Source organism: Xenia sp. Carnegie-2017, unplaced genomic scaffold, assembly GCF_021976095.1.
Source record: "Xenia sp. Carnegie-2017 unplaced genomic scaffold, XeniaSp_v1 HiC_scaffold_24, whole genome shotgun sequence".
NCBI classification, from domain to species: Eukaryota; Metazoa; Cnidaria; class Anthozoa; order Malacalcyonacea; family Xeniidae; genus Xenia; species Xenia sp. Carnegie-2017.
Window position 1 is genome coordinate 8,561,689 of NW_025813487.1, and position 18,345 is coordinate 8,580,033.

The following is an 18,345-nucleotide window of genomic DNA, read 5'->3' on the forward strand; positions in this document are numbered from 1 at the left end:
GCGGTGCCGGTGCAGTGCTCTGACCAACTGAGCTATGAAATCACACAGTGGAGAGCAGGTCAATTTTGTTGGGCTCATGTTTTCTCGTGAAAGGAATGTCATATGAAGAATGTTATATGCAGTGCGGTGCAGAGAAAACATGAGCCCAACAAAATTGACCTGCTCTCCACTGTGTGACTTCATAGCTCAGTTGGTCAGAGCACTGCACCGGCTTTGCACTGCATATAACATTCTTCAGATGTATACTTAGTTATATAACCGAGATGTTGTACATAGACACACTATAGAAGAACATACAGTAGAGCCACTTTATTGAAATTTTTCGTGCCACACATATCTTATTACGCATGCGATTACCATAGTGGCAGCCAGTCAATTGCTTTTTTAGACGAATAGGAATGATGAAATGTCTAACGGCAGACAGTAATCTAATTAAATATACAGCAGCCAATTGCACACGAAGTGGACCTACTGTAAATTCCCTATACCACGACATGCGGGAGGTCAAAAACATCAAAGGTTCCGATACAAGTGACTCTTCTGTATATTATTATTCTGTGTCTATAATGTGACATAGATGTCAATAATGTTTCATAATACTGTTTGTTGGAGTAGATCCTGACTCATTTTTTATCTTCGCTCGTTTATTTAATGTGTTTATGTAACAAAACTTACATGGATAAAAATTAATGTTACAGTAAGGCATGAACTATGATCACCATTTTTTAACTGATATGTATGTGGTCGCGTTGTTTATATTAAATCTCTCATCCGTTTGTTGAGTATGTGACATGTAAAGAACTAAAGCAAGCAAAATTTTGTTCACACGGTCATCTAAAACAAACATTTGTTACTCCTAAACATTTGTTACTCCTAAAACAAGGGTAATTTCAGAAAAATTAAGCGATATTTTAGAACTACATTACCGACGTAACAAATTAGGCAAAGCAGCATCTCGATAAAGTATGACTGAACATGCTTGAGAAATCATATCTTAATTAATATAGCAACTTTCTAACTATTGACAATCAGCTGCATGGTAAAGGAAAGCAAAACCAATTCAAAGATATGGGAGAAGCGAAATAGTATACTTGTCTATGGAAAAAATAAGAATCTGTGAAAATTTATGTAGTAGGGATAGCATGTCCAATCATGCATCACCTCCCTTTTTTGCCGACGCCACTTTTGACTAATCGCTGTGTGTCTAACAAAATGTTGTTAATTGTATTGAGCAAACCATTCATTTTAAAAGTAAAAACATTTGTAAAATAAGCAAATGTTAAACATAAGAAGAATGTATTTACACAGAGAAAAAACGCAAACGAATCTATTTTTGTGAAGTGTTGATCCATGCAACACAATGAGCTTTTAAAATTATACTTTTGATCATGTTTGTTTAATTGTTTTAAGGTTTTCTTTCATTGCAACATTTACTGTTGTATCTAAAGTTTTTTTATTGATCATAAGTAATTATAATTGCGTGCAGTTGATGTTTGCCATGTATTCGTAATTTGCAATGGTTTATTCAATAACAAACGTTTTATATAATATGAACGACTTATGCAAGAATATGCATGTTTGGAATTTTTGGTTAATGAAGGGAAAAAATCCATTCCAGTTTCAAAAATCGTGTCGTAATCATTGGCATTCAAATCCTGTCTTAGACAGGTTGTTCTCTATTCCTGAGTTAAAACTTGTGAAACTTTAAAAGATTTAGCAGTAGTCCTTTGGAATTTGACTAATCTCAAGGTTATTATGTACTCTGCATGAGGTTCTTATTTATGTATCTTTATTTCTATAACAATTGTTTTTAGTCAGTGATGTATACTAAGTTATATAACTAGAATGTTCTACATAGATGTCATTAATGTGTTATTATACTGGTTAAAGAAGAAGATCCTGACTCAACATTCATTTTCGTTCGATATTTAAATGTGTTTATGTAACAAAACTTACATGGATAAAAGATTGATGTAACAATAAGGTATGAACTATGATCATTATTTTTTAACTGATATGTATGTGGTCGCGTTGTTTATATTAAATCTCTCATCCGTTTGTTGAGTATGTGACATGTAAAGAACTAAAGCAAGCATAATTTTGTTCACACGGTCGTCTTACTTCTAAAACGAAGGTAATTTTAGAAAAATTTAACGATATTTTAGAACTACATTATCGACATAACAAATTAGATAAAGTAGCATTTCGACAAAGTATGACTAAACATGCATGAGAAATCATATCTTAATTGATGTACCAATTTTCTAACTATTGACAATAAGCTGCATGGTAAAGGAAAGCAAAACCAATTCAAAGGTATGGGAGAGGTGAAATAGCATACTTGTCTTTGGAAAAACGGAATATTTGAAAAATTATGTAGGGGGGGTAGCATGTCCAATCATGCATCACCTCCCTTTTTTGCCAACGCCACTTTTGACTAATCGCTGTGTGTCTAACAAAGTGTTGTTAATTGTATTGAGCAAACCATTCATTTTTAAAGTAAAAGCATTTGTAAAATAAGCATATGTTAAACATAGGAAGAATTTATTTACACAGAGAAAGAACGCCATTGAATCTATTTTTGTGAAATGTTGATTCATGCAACACAGTGAGCTTTTAAAATTATACTTTTGATCATGTTTGTTTAACAGTTTTAAGGTTTACTTTCATTGCATCCTTTACTGTTGTATCTACAGTGTCTTTATTGATCATAAGTAATTATAATTGCGTGCAGTTGATGTTTGCCACGTATTCATAATTTACGATAGTTTATTCAATAACAAAGGTTTTATATAATATGAACTGACATATGCAAGAATATACATGTATGGAATTTTTGATTAGTGAAGGGAAAAACCATTCACAGTTTCAAAAATTGTATCTTAATCATTGGCACTCAAATCCCGACTTAGATAGGTGATTCTCTATTCCTGAGTTAAAACTTGTGAAACTTTATAAGATTTAGCATTAGTCCTTTGGAATTTGATCAATCTCAATGTTATTTTGTACTCTGCATGAGGTTCTTATTTATGTATTTTTAATTCTATAACAATTGTTTCTAGTCAGTGATGTATACTTAGTTATATAACTAGAATGTTCTATATAGATGTCATTAATGTTTTATTATACTGTTTGTTGAAGGAGATCCTGACTCACTCTTCCTTTTCGTTCGCTATTTATGTAAAAAACTTACATGCATAAAAGATTGATGTAACAATAAGGTATGAATAATGATCGCCATTTTTTAACTGATATGTATGTGGTCGTGCACTAATTCAATTTATTTCTGTAATTTTCAGTATAATGTGCTACATATATATGTAGCAAGACACTTAATTTGCAAAGATGAGCATTTATACACAATCATCCTTCACCCATACACATTCATCCTTCACCAATACAAAATAAACAGGTAATTCAAAATGAAACATTTTATGTTGATAATTATACATTAAAATGATCTAACTACTAACATAACTACAGGAACATTGTATTAAATGGGTAAACAGAATAACTTACAAAAGGAATGATATCTGAATCATGTGGGATATTCACGATGAATTATATACCAACACTGCCAATAAGTTTATTGACATGGATTGAGGCAATAACTATCACATGATTTTGTTAGCTGTTTACACACATCTGATAAGAAGTAGGCATTGGTATGTGACTTTGCTTTTACCAATAAATATAATAGCTTCATGTTTAGATATTTGACTCATTCATATTACTTTTTCATGCATACAACCTTTGTGCTTATTTTGTACATGCCATGATGACATTTAGAATTACAACAAAGGAACGAATGAATAACAATAAAACCTTCGTAGTTGCTCGATCACAAAAATCAACTACTTTGCTTCATTATTTCGTATACTTCATGTTTTATTACAATAGAAAGCGGTGAAAGGTTTTACTGAGCTACATTTATGTACATTTTGGTTGTATTATATTTATAAATTTGACCTCAGTTTAATGACACGTTTATTTACATCTTTCCGAACTTTTAAAGCTCATTTGGACAATGCTTTCGCGTATTGATTTAAGACTAGATACTTAATCAAAGAATTTATCTTTACTAACCTCAAAAGGTTAGGCAAATTGTAGTTCGGACTTTGCGTATTAATCTTTTTTAGCTCACACATATTAACGCAAGCGTTCACAAATATCAATTTTATCCCTTCCAGCGACCGGTACTTGCAACTTGTGCTTAGTAGGATGTAATGTCTGTCTGGTATATAGTCCAATTTGGGTTGGGATAAAATGCCGGATAAGGCATTTTGACGGGATTGGCATTTTGACGCAATTGCCAAGGATAAGGGATTAAACACGGATCTTCTTAAATATTTACTTCTTTTTATGTATTTGTGTCAAGCAAAATTATCATGAAAATGTTTTGCAACGCGTGCTTTTGTTTAAATTGTTCCATGTGCTAAATTGAAGGAAAATGAAACCAAAATGTTTTAAAACATCAATAGAAAATTGCTTCGCAAGAATTTATTTTACTTGTGAATGAGTGAAATGCCTGAAAAAGTGTCCCTTGTCTCAAGTTGAAGGTTAAATGTAGCGGATAAAATGAAATAGAATTGAACTTTTAAAAGTAGATGTTCGTAGAAAAAGTTTATTTTGAATTCTCGGGGATTCTTTATTTCTGTATATGCACACTTGAATGTACAACATAATCTGTACCCCTATAACACAAATTGCTTTGGTTATAGGGGTACAGATTCTTATATATTTAAAAGAATTTTTGTTCAATAATCATGAGAATTATGCCCATTAATTTTTGATTGGTTTTCTTACTACAATTTTTTACTGACCGTTTTTATTGCTCTCACAATTATAGTTGACTCCTTGAAACACATTTATCAAAAAAACAGAGGCAGGACCGTAGCATGATTGTTAATTTGAAGATCATATCATTTATGCATAATATAGGCTACATGTGTTAAGTTCCTTTGAAAACGATTGTTGTCTAGGGATCATTACATCCATATGTTTATGTCACCCCAACCACAGTATAGAGAATATACAGTAGGACCACTTTCTGTGCAACTTACTGCTGTATATATAATTATATTAATGCGTGTAGTTTGCCAGCTCCGTGCACCTATTGGTCAAAAAATGGTAGTGTCTGACTGCCACTATGGTAATCACTTACATAATTAGATATGCATGTAATTACCTGATATAATATTTAGCTCTGCTATGTATTTTTTTTCTTTTTTATGTGAAAAAAATAAATTTCTAAATGATGATATCATTCTTTGTTTTTTGTTAACATTTTACCTTGCAAGTCTTAACCATAGTTTTTATGTACGTTGTACATCTCGATGAAGTTGCATGAAGCGTGGATATCATTATCCGTTGGATAGTAAAATTTTCAAACTTGTAGAAAATTGTCTTTATATTTTCCTTAGGAGAAAGAAATTCTGTAATCTTGGAAGCAGTATTTTATTTCAATGATTGCTCAGTTCAAATCCTATATTTTTCAATTTAAAAGGTTTTGTAAAACTTTAAAATATTTTGCTATCCAATGGATAACGCTATTCGGCCTTTGTGCAACCGGCCTTAAGTTTTCCATTTTAATCACAATAAATTTGTACCATGTAAGTCTTACCTACTTTTTTTCTGCAGGGAGCAACATTATGTCTGTCTTGAGCTCAGACAATAAAATTAATGGCTTTAAGTTGATGAGATTAATTGTTGATGTTGGTGGAGAAGCTTTAAGAATAACATTGAGGAAACAACTGTCAGGTACTGATTTATTTAATGTTTTAAATGACCCCGAAAATGCGCAACTACTTTCAAGTCTAAAGAATAAACAAATCCATTCACATCAGTGGGATCTACTGTATCCAGATCCTCCAATATTACCAAATGAAAATAAGCTTGACATTACTTTACTTTGTATTCTCTTACGTAATATTTGCGATTTAAAACCACCACGTGATCCAATATGGACGTCAGTAAATGACCCCACTGATCATTCAACTGAAGCAGATATTACCCGTATCAGGTTATTTCGTAATGATCGTTTTGCTCACTTACCTGACACTTCAGTACGCTTTGATGAATTTGAAAATCATTGGCTGGAAATAAGCGAACCATTAGTTCGTTTAGGAATAAGTCATAAAGAAATAGATAGATTGAAAAATGAGTTTTTTGGTAATGAAGAATGTGATAGGATTGTGAAAGAATGGGACGAATTCAAATTTGATGTACAGAATCATTTGTGTGTGATTGAAAATAAACAGGAAGAAATTAAAAGTAATCAGGAAGAAATAAAACGTCAAATTCACTCACGTCCAGTAGAAGATATTTTGACAAAAAAACTTGTAAGTTGTAACTTTGAAAGTGAAATTAGACATCATTATGAAAAATTTTTAGAGGGAACACGGGAATGGGTTTTTGATGAGTTCTTGGCTTGGTTCGAAGACGACAGTTCTCAAAATCTTGCATTTGTTATTTCTGCTGTTGCTGGCATGGGAAAGTCTGTAATTGCAGCTACTTTATGTAAACGTTATCCACAATATTTGACTGCAGTTCATTTCTTTCAACACAAAAACAGTCGTTACAATAAAGCCAATGTACTTCTTCAATCTTTAGCGATGCAAGTTAGTAGTAATTTTCCAGCTTACAAACAACTTCTTGTGGAAAAACTTTCGGGTCAACTCTCTCAGCCTTTGAATGACATGAATGTTGAAGGATTATTTTCCCTTCTTTTTACTGAGTTATTTGTTACAATTTCGGAGTTTCCTAAGCGAATTCTTGTGGTGTTGGATGCTCTTGATGAATGTGGTTATCCAGAAAGAGATGACCTTGCTTATTTGATTGCTAATCACTTACACAAACTTCCGCATTGTTTTCGCCTTGTAATTACCACGAGACCTAACGAACTTGCTTTGAATAAGTTCGAAAAATTAAATCCTCTGTTCATTAACTGCAGCGATAAACGTAATTTAGACGATATTAATTTTTTGATTGAAGAAAGAATTGGCTCTAGTGACAGCATTCCTGGTTTTAAAAATATTTTGGCAGTAAAGGCTGACGGACTTATGTTGCTTGCATCGCTTCTTACCAGTGAAGTCAAAAACCACGATTTGTTGAATGCGTCCATACCAAAAGATCTCAATGAATATTACGAAATTTGCTTAACAAGATTGAGTAAGGAATTAGATTCGTTTCATATCAGTAACGAAAAGATTCAGTCAATTTTAAATATTTTGGCTGTTGCTAAAGAACCTCTTCCTTGGGAAATGATCGATGACGTTCTATGTTTGAATTCGAATCGCATATCACTTCAGGTTAGAGAGATTATCTCTTGTCTGTTTGTTACCAATGAAGAAGGATGTGTTTCGTTTTTTCACAAATCTTTAAATGATTGGTTGTTGGATGATCAAAAACATATTTATTCAGTAAAAACTCTTTATGGTCATCGACTTGTTTTAGAATTTTGTTTAAAATCTTTGGATAAACTCAAAGCTGGAGGTGTAAACTACGACGTCATTAAACATGCGTCAGTAAGATACTCAGTCAAGTATTGGTTGCTTCATTTACTTGATATTTCTGATAATGAATGTATCGTTGAAAATGTTGGTAAATATCTTGTTGACTTGGACGTTTTAGTTGCTTCTGTGTTGGTTGATAGTCGTCGGAATTTTGAAAATTTTGAATTATTCAACGCACATGATGTGTACTTTCTTTTTTCTGCGGACATTCGATTGGTATTTAATGAAGTTTATTCTGTAATGATGTACTCTGACAATGAAGTAATTTTTTTGCAAAATGTTGCCACCAACGTCAAAGATCTGTCGTCTGAAGCCACTACAATGCTTCAAACACGTTTCAAAGACTCACCATATCTAGAGTACAGAGACACGGGTTTTGTAAAGGCTCGATTATTACGTTTACGTTATTGGTTGATTTCTGTTGATGTTTCACGAAATCATGATTACGTCGTCTGTGGTTATCTTGGGTTCGTTGTGCAACTTTTTTCATTGAGAACAAACAGATGTTTATGGGTAAAAAATATTGCTGGTCAGTTTAAGCATTCTGAAAACAAAGATTTTTGCGTTGTCTTTCATCCATTCGACGATTTGATTTTTGCTTCGCAGCTTCATAAGATATTAGATATTAAAGGTAAAATTTCCTGCAGTTCATTCCAATGTGATGATTCTACTTCTAAGTTCTTTACCAACAAATGTTTTTCTAAGGATAAGTACACAATGGTCACTAGTTACAAAGATACTTTGACAGTATGGGACGTTGAGAAAGGGGAGAAGAAGCGCAGTATTAGATGTAATAATGTGACCTCACTGTGTTTTTCTAATTCTGGAAGATATTTGTGTGTTATTAAGGAAGAAAGAGAGGTTCAAATATTTGATGTAACGAATAATTATAAAACATTCGTTTACGGCGTTCATTTACCGTCTAGTTTTTCAAGTAAGTTGTTCACTGTTGGTCTTCATTCTTGGTGTTGTTGCAATGCTTTTATTAGGGTTGAACCTTTCATTGTAAATCCCACTGGGGAGAAACTTCCTTACTTAGATCCTGATTCCCTAAATTCGTTTATACCTCTTGATCCTTTCGATGAGAACAGATCTAGCTTTTCCTTTTATGGTGCAGGAATGTGTTACTTTATTTTGAACAACGACAATGTTCTTTTTTTTCAATACGGACGCGACTTTTATCTTTATTCAATACCGCGTGCATGTTTAACTAACAGTTACAGTTTTCGTAACCAGAAATTTTGCTCAAATGGAAAATTTCTGTATCGGAGCAATGAAGAAAATTCAAACATATTTCTATATAATCTCAACACATTTGACTTTGTTGTCAAAGAACGTTTTGTTAGGGACATGGTTGCTGTAGAAAATGGAGTTATTTTGCTTACGGCTAAAAATACTCCTGAGCTTTGGAATAATGATTTGACAAAACTTGTTTATAGTTTCGATGAACTAAAAGGTACAAACAAAATTTTTGAGGTGAGTGATGTATCATTTGCTTGTCAAAAAACTGATTCTTTTGTGTTTTTTAATGTTGAAAACAAGAGAAAAGAAATATCAGTGAATTTTGAAAATTATCAAAATGTGCACGTATTTGCATGTAGCTCTAAGTATCACGTGTTTGCTAAAGTTGAATTTAAGGATCAGATAATTTACTGTATGTGGCATGAAGACAAACAAGTTGATGATTGGGATGACGTAATTGAGGAGGAAATCACCAATTTAATCGCCGACAAAGTCATTTTAGAGTACATGCGTGATAAGACTTCCTATATAACTGACGCTGCTTTTTCACCTTCAGCAGATAAATTATTAATAAGTAACGTACGTAAGTATGTGAAAGTATTTGACGTTAGAAACATACAAATTATTTATAGTTATACTGATTGTATTTTTTGGCCAAAGTTTTTCTTTGTTGATGATAGGTATATATTTAGTGATGAGCTATATTTGATTGATTTGAAATATTTTAAGATTGTAAATTTATTTCACTCGGATGTGGGTAGATATCCAAGAACTTTACATTACTGTCGTAAACGCAAACTTGCTTTATTTTTTTATTTCTTAAAGTTCCCGCTACAATGCGTAAAATTCATCTTGCCTCGAGAATGAATTTGATCTTTGATGATAAAATTTCTCACCATTTTGAATAATGACTATATTATCTTTAAGAAAATCTTGTTCAGTTTTTATGCATGATCCCTATCATTGTTGACATTTCAATTAATGTATGTTTGGGTATGATTTTATGAAACGACCTTTGTCTAAGTTTGATTGTTCTGTACAGAGACCGCAGTGTACGATAATGTCAACATTGAGAGAGATCATGTATAAACCTGAAGTTAATTAAAGATGAAAATGCAATGACAATAAAGACAAACCATAAATACAAATGATTTCGTGTCTAAGATAATAATTTTCCTTGCACAAGGAAATAATTTCATTGACCTTTATCACACAAACATATAAAATGCAAACTATTGTTAGTTATTGTACCATAGGTTATATTTGGTTTATATCTGCACCATGTAAACATATAATTTTCATGCAAATGTATTCAGTGTAGGATGGTTTTAAAATTGCATGTTTTTCGATACTCTTTTACACCAAAAACAAGTTGTTACTAATTAAACTAATACTATCTTGCACTGAAATAATTTGTTAATACTTTTTAATTATTGCATTTTGATATACAAAATATCTATGTGTTAAGTCGTTAAGAGAGACAATGACAGCCCAATTGTTATTTCGGTTATATGAATATTTTTATCTTTATCAATTTGTAAACGTAAATTTATAATAAAGCAATGGTACCTTTGCCATATGTTTTTCTAGCAAAATTAAAAGTTTGGCTGTCTTTGTCACTGACTCTTAAAAAGTAAATCGTAAACTCCATTAGAAAATGACTTCATGATTTACGTTCATCATTGTGATAAACAATTTAACCATTGTGATTGAACACTCCAAACCGTATGAACAGGAAAAGTTAACAAAAGTCAAAGAAAGTTTTGCAATAAAGAGAGACGGAAAACAAACGACAATAACGCATATGGAAGGATGTTTAATGACAAATTTTTAACTTTTAATGAAAAATCGATGTCAGAGATTGTTAACGTTTGAACAGCTCTACATAAAAAATCAATAATTTATGGACATTGCTTTTTAACAACATCAAATTAAACATCAGTGGACATACTGCAAGTTACTTTGCCAAAGTTTGATATGTTTATGTCTTGTCTATAAAATTCCATCGTGTACTCTTAATTCAAACGATAACACAAGAAGGAGAAGCTTCATTTCAGGAAGTGACGTAATGAAAGAAATGACAAATTTATATACCATGGTTCTCTGGATTTATTGTTGTACTTTTTAACGTCATCCAGGTCACGTGTTTATTGAAATGTCATCTGTTGTCAAATTTGGAAGATATGAACTTTTACATTTTTAAAATGGTGAAGATGGCTGTTCACTTTGTTCTTTTTTTTAAAACTGAAGCGTGAAAATTATCATCTCATGTGGACGTTTTGATGTGAACATAACGCATAAGTAATGATGAGAGTGAATAAAAAGAATTTGATTTTACTACATTTTGGCTATTGGAGATGGCTAAAGGTATTTTTTGCTGCATCTATAATTGAAGCTGCTTCTTGATAGAAACACACTGTCATTGTGAATATTATGACATTTTATTGCCTTTGCGCATGCTCTGGAATATATATGTACTTGAATGATACTATAACATTTGTGATATGAATTAAGATCTTAACAGCAACATGTCATGAAAATGTTGCAAACGTGAACTATGGATGGTTGTAGAATGAAAGTGATCAGTTTATTTTCTATAAATGGTCAACAAATCATTCACAACAAAAATAACTTCAACCTGGAAGAAATACATCAAGTTACGAGAATGAAAAAATTTTGAAAAAATTTTAACGTCTTTCTTTTTCAAGATGTCATATTTCTAAATCCACTGTGTTTTATTTTTTATATAGTAAACAATTTTAGATCATTAAATTTATTTCATTTTTTTGTGTACATATCTACGTATAGTAAATAGATATCTTTCATAACAACTCATAAACGGACATCTACCGTAAGCAGACATTAGGTCGTGGTCTCAAGGATGTCCGTTTACGAGTAGCTTGACTGTATGCAGACTTTTCATTACTGCATTTTTTTACCTTTCTTGATTTTTCTTTTGCTTTTTAAATTTTAAATGCTAAATAAATGAATCCCAGATAACTCAACACCATCTTTTAGAATGATAATAAATTTCCAACTGCCATGTGAAGATCACTGGTGCTTTAGAGAAGAAGGTGTGTTATCTTGAATTCAAAAATGCCAATTTTTAAAATTAGCATTCAATAGTTTTATAATAACTTTCACTTACATTCAGCAACATTATTTGTTGGTAACCGTCATCTTGTAAAGGAAGTTGAAAAAAACACATACATTTTATTGAAACAGAACATTTGCCGTTGCCATTTTAAAGACTTGTTGGGATTCATTCATTTATCACTTATAAAAAATTATTTAGAGAGAAACTTTCCTTTTGCGCAGTGTTTTGTTGAACTTTGTTTTTTAACACATATTAACATAGTTTTATTATATTAGTATGTTAATGTAGGAAATAATCGTTGTATAAATATGTTTTCTACAAAATTGTCACAAAATATATATGTGTTGATCTATATAAAGTGTCTTAATTAGTTTTCTCGTTTGTCCACTACACCAAACCTATATGGAGACTCTCGGGAAATTAGGCTCACTATTTCCCGAGGGAGAGTACAATAAGTGTTTTGTTATATAGGGGAAAAATCATAAATTTCGACAACTCTTCAATGAAATAAATGTTTTCCGGAGGGGGAGGGGTGGAATTGGCCGGCAATTCGTTGCAAAATGCTATGATTGACCACAGTCTTTTAGGTTGACTTCCGAGTGTTTTATTGATTCTTTTTTATTAATAGTTGATTTTCCTCACTTAATAAGCTCGAGAAACGTTTTTCAGTTTTCGACTTGGTGGCTCTTTTATTCGTTATGATATTAAAATTAGCGGGCAACATCTTTTCACTTTTTCCTGGCAGGAAACCGTGCATTTATTTCACCTATATAACAATACAACTAATTGTATAAATAGACATAATTCGAAAGTTTATTTGCCGATTTGAATGGTTTGCAGGATTCTAAATCTAAATGAAACGGCTTTCATGCATATCATTAGACTCCTAGAATTTAGTTCAGAAAAAGGTATCAGTGGGACATAGTGATCAGGAATTAAATTTTCTGAATAAGTTGAATTTTATAAAATTGTTTTTTTAGACATCGTGTATTTGTTCCTTTTGGGAACACTCCGTTTAATGTGTATATTTACGTAAAGAATGGTTCATAAGGTGAGATCATCAGCTATGCCATGTTGTTCGTCATGGTCATTTTACCCAAAACAGTTGAGATTACTTCCGGTAAATGAAGTGAATACAAACTCTTATAACGGGTTTTCGACTATAGCACCATGCCACAGAATAAGAATAAACAGAAGAGTCACTCGTGTCGAAACCTTTGATGTTTTTGTTCTCGCGCATGTCGGGCCGCGCATGGTGGACGCCATTGTTTCAGCCAGATGATTAGGGTTTTTGATTTTTTCCAAACCTTTAAAATGATCCGAAGTCATTTTTTACGTGTTAATATACATTGTTTCAGCCAGATGATTAGGGTTTTTGACTTTTTCCAAACCTTTAAAATGATCCGAAGTCATTTTTTACGTGTTAATATACTTGAATTCATTATTAAGTATTGATGTATGTTATTTTAATGGTGGTAAACAAGTGAGAAATCCTAATCATCTGGCTGGAATAATGGCCGACATGAGGACGCATTGTACACCTGAGTGACCGTTCTGTATAATCATTATTCTGTGACCATACACTAGTTTCTATCTGATTTTCTCATCGTGGAATGTTTGGGTGTCAAGGAGAAGCGTCTTCCTTTTAAATTTTGCTTCGTTTCATTATGGGTTAGCCCTTAGCAGTTAGCATTTGATATACAGATACAAGATTGAGTTTGTATGAAATGTAAGAAATTGGATGTTTCTTAAATTTGCCATGAGAGTTTTGCCAAATATCGACAACCTCTTTCTCATTTCCCCCGTATGTTTAAAGCTCTGTTAATTTTTCTCGTGTCAATGTCGTGTATGCTACTGGACGTAAGTAAGGAGTCAAGGCTGTTATACAGCGCGAAACGCCCAGGGCGGTATATCGATTACGCACTCGTGTTTCGCGCACTATTTCAATAAACGCTTTTATTTTTTTTTACTCTACAGCGTACATGTACCTCGCTGCGATAACTTCTCTCTTGTCTAATAATAACTGGGCTTCAGGAAAACTATTGAAACTGCATCAGCACGAACTTTGCAATGTTATTTGGCCCAAAAATGTTTCTTTACTTGAGTCAGTTAATTGAACCTTATATCAAAAGCAGTTCTGCACAACAATCACCATACGCAATCAAATTTCGTAAGTTCGACGTAAAGGCATTTCTTTCATTTTTTTCGTAATCCTCGATTCTTGCGATATGTAATGACATTTAGTAGCCGTCAACAATCAGTTATTACAAAGTTATCCATAAAAAAAACGCAATATTATATCAAAATACTGCATTACTAGCAGCAATTGCTATATAAACACGAACTCAAATTTCAAAACTAGGAACCAAAATCTCGGAAATCGATCAGGTGATCACTATTGCCCAATCAACGTAAGCTAAACGGATAACAATAGAAGTCCCAACTCTTACTAATAGAGGGCTCTGGGTTGCGCTGGTAAGGAAGTCACGTCAGACAAACTAAGTATCTGTATTTTATGGCTCGCTGGTGATGCAGCCATTGAAGGTTGTGTACAAAGTTAAACCATTGCCTATAGGAAAACTCAGTTCAACTGTACTATATATTTCTTTTGCTAAAAATGGAGGAAGTTTAAATGTTTCTTAGTGCAGCACCCCCTGTAATCCTTCAGAAAATCTGTCTCTCTACAAATTAGAACTTGCATATATGAATAGGACTCCCCAATTATCGATTGTGCTATACAGTTCTGCATATCGCACTACAATTTTTTGTGATTTGATTTAGTTGGTAATCAGTGCAACTATAGAAAACCAAAACTTTCCACTTCATTTATAATGATTTGCTTTTGAAATAGTTTGCACAGTTCCAAATATAAATCACATTTGTTTTATGGAATTTATTGTGCAATGCATCAAAGCGACCCATAAATTCAAAAAATAATTTACGAGCGAAGAAATAAATGATCGATTTTTTACACTAAATGTGCACATTTACCGTTTTCCATTTCATTGACAACTTGATGTACTAAGGTTAATTTTATCAACTTCTCTCCATGACCAGTGGTTGCTGCTGCTTCTTTATCATTTTAATGTCCACCACAACCAGCTAATGCAGCATCACTAACACGTCCTTTACGTTTCCAGCAATACCCCCTATGATGATGTATGTGATAACTGTGATGATGTAGAATTTGTGTTTGATTTCTTGTTAGTTAATCACTGAACTTATGCATGGGAGTTGGATAATTGAAGATGGATAATTGAGCGAGGAAGGGGCGCTCATATCATTGAACTATAAAATACATTGACCGCTACCTGTTATAGAAAAGCATAGCGATTTTTTAAATCTAAATCCTACACCCAGACATTTGAGATTACACCCAGACACGAGTGCGTAGTTCAATCAATTTTTACTTCGCGAGAGAATCTCGAAACACTAAACACGTCTCTGGGTGTTCCCCTGTTTCAAATGTCGCAATTATGTAAAGCTGGTGGATATGTGTAACCTCACTAGAGTGGATATGGTAATAAAAATTACTAAATTTGGCCACAATGACATGCAATCATGTCTGATACAAACCCAATGTCTAATCCAAACCTAGTATCTAATTAATTTGAATGTCACGTGTGATCAAATTTTGTGCCTAATCTAAACCAGGTAATCCCAGCGGTATCGTGTTTTAATATCTTCCATGTCAAAATGTCCTACTTGATCGAAACTTTGCCTAATCCAAATCCATGCGCAATCCAAACTTGATCCTAATCTGAACATGTTTCTAATTTAAATATCAAGTCCCATCCCAACTACAACATATTCCTGAGGTAAACAATAGCATTAAGATACAAGGATTTTATGGAGAAGAAGGAAAACAACCCCCAAAATTACATATGTATTTTATATTTTACAAATAAGAACTGTGGTACCAATACAAACCCTAACCTTTCATTTTATAGACGTAGGCAATGACCGTAATACGGCGTATTTGTTCAACGTGGAATTATTTACTATCAAAATTTGCAATGTGTGGTATGATGGCCGCCTTTTACTGTTGATTGATTCTTACTTAAAAAGCACTAAGCATTGAATCATACTCTTTGTAAAGTTTGTGCAATGGACAGTAAAATTCTCCTTATTTGATTAGAAATTATTGGATACAAAAAATATCAATTTGTTTTTCTTCATGTCTCTAACCTGTATGTACTTTCCTATTAATGACACTGGCAATATATTAATAATTAACTTACTTGAGTAAGTCTACATTTTACTATGGACTAATGATAAAAATTTTCTATTTATGTTCTAATTTACTCTGTCTATTCCATAACATGGGGCGTAGCAAACTTGTTGATGAGGAAGGGGGGAGGGTTCAAATTTATGAATGCATGTCTTAATCAATAGAAAACAATGGATTTCAATAAGAATTTAATTCTGCAGAACATGCATGTATGAATACGTTCTCCCTCAATTATTGAGTTTGCTACACAATTGCATTTTGGATGTAATATTTATGATCATTTTAACAATTTCAGAAGGAAGTCTTAACTGCATAAAATTGCACAAAGCTGCTCTTTTTTGTTAGTTTTTATGCATTAATCAACTAGTTTAATATTACAATGCTTCTATGAATTTACAGAACCATTGAGCAGCATTCATAAGTGTATTCTCATCAAGGAAACCTTTCCCTCACTACTCACTATTTTTATTGTTTGCAGTCTGTTAATTTCCGCATGACAAACAAAGAGCTTAACTATAACATTTTTATTGCATGACCCATAACACAATGTTTTTCAACTTTGTTGACAATTCTCAAAGAGAATTAGCATTTTTGCAGTGTTTGACAAGCAATAAAAAAAAACGGTTATAAAACATGTCGAAGGGCATTCCAAACGCAAAATGTTTTTTAAATTTCATCTTTAAAACATGCTAAAAACTTGTGTGGTATGCTGAAGCCAAATTTGTGGAAGAAAACGAAACATTGCAATGGTTTTACGAGTCTGGTAAGCAAGATAATTTTGACTCTGAAGATGACTACTGTTGTAAATTGTCATGATATGTTGTGTAGTGTGTGAATATACCGCATGATAAATTGTAAAATGTTATTCATATATTACTAGACAAATAGGAAAATACGTATATAGTTATTAAACTGTGGTTTCAGTGGAAATCCTGTACGTAAATTCAAAATACTTAGGAACACTTTTTCTACCCAATGTGGCATTGCGGTAGGATGTAGGTAACGACGGTACTCTATAAACGGAATCGCGTAGTTGCAAGTCATCCAAACGCCCAAAAATCATGTCCTAATAATTATAATATTAATAAGAGATTGTAAGCGTTGGTTCGGCATTCGGAAAAACAGACGTTGTTAGACGTACAAAAGTGATAAGTTAGAAGTCATATCGCAGGAGGCGATAGCGTTTGAATAAGTTTCAAGTTTAAGATTGACGGTTGGCCGTAATCTCAACGTTTCAATAACATATTTGTGTTACGCAAAGAACCAACGTTTGGAACTCCGTATCACAAATCGTACACGAACCACTGTAAATATCCTATCAAGTGTTAAATACAATTGTTAAAATACAGTCCCATCGTTCGAGTGAAGTCTCGAGAGCAGTGAACCAGCACTTCGTAGAGGTTGTGCGAAAACTACCTCTAAGGTTGTCGAAACGTCAGTCAACAACAACAAAAACAGTCCTTCTCAGGACTATACCAACCTGGACGATCTACATCTACAAACATGTAACGATACTCTCGTGCTCAAACTATTTACTTTATAAGCAAAATGTTTTTTTCATTCAAAGTGTTCAGTATTTTCACAAATTTGTTTGCCGTATTGTTTTTACAAAACTTGTAGCGGTTAACGTTTTTTACTACAAAGTTATAAGATTAATGTTGGTCCAATCATTTATATTTGTTACTTAAATGCCTGTCAGACATATGAATTTGCCAATTCTTTTTGAGATATGCATATCTTGCATCAAAAAAATTCAGAAAATTCCTCCATTCATTATGAATTGAGTTCAGGCCCAGGAAATGGATTAGGATCTTTTTAAAATATAATTCAGAAAATATAAAGGAAAAGTTAATAAATAAAGTTGCGTTGAAATTGAATGCAACACTTGTAAATTTTCAAGTGGAAATATCCTTTTGGTGTACAAATAATTTTTCAAGTGGAAATTTTTTTTGTCATCCATCTTTTTGACAACAGTTCCCAAGCCAAGTTTTTCTCTCCAGGTAATTTAATAGAACTCAATGTGCAGAACACATTCCACACAAGGCACATTCTGTATTCATGTATTATTTGTCATGCGCGCGATCTCGCGTGACTTCCACTTATGTATGTTTAAATCTAAACCTAAACAGTCTTGTATTTTGACAAGGCAGTAGCAGGGCGGTAACAAGAAAGTTTCAGGGGGTGCACATTTGAAAAAAAGGGACATATATAACACAACTATATATTTATAACATTCAGCATTACATCAATGCCTTCAAATG

General features: G+C 32.6%; 1 protein-coding gene across 5 annotated transcripts in view; it reads left to right on the forward strand.

The window, feature by feature from the left end:
• LOC124450546 overlaps nucleotides 1–18,345 on the forward strand; it is a 93,134-nt gene that overhangs the window by 5,985 nt on the left and 68,804 nt on the right. The window contains exons 6-7 of one of the 5 annotated variants that reach the window (XM_047001200.1): nucleotides 5,641–8,990; nucleotides 9,799–10,074. In XM_047001200.1, coding sequence (XP_046857156.1) covers nucleotides 5,652–8,990; nucleotides 9,799–9,861 — 3,402 coding nt within the window. In that variant the 5' untranslated portion in view covers nucleotides 5,641–5,651 and the 3' untranslated portion in view covers nucleotides 9,862–10,074. The other 4 variants (XM_047001201.1, XM_047001198.1, XM_047001199.1 and 1 more) reach the window with 4 other exon arrangements.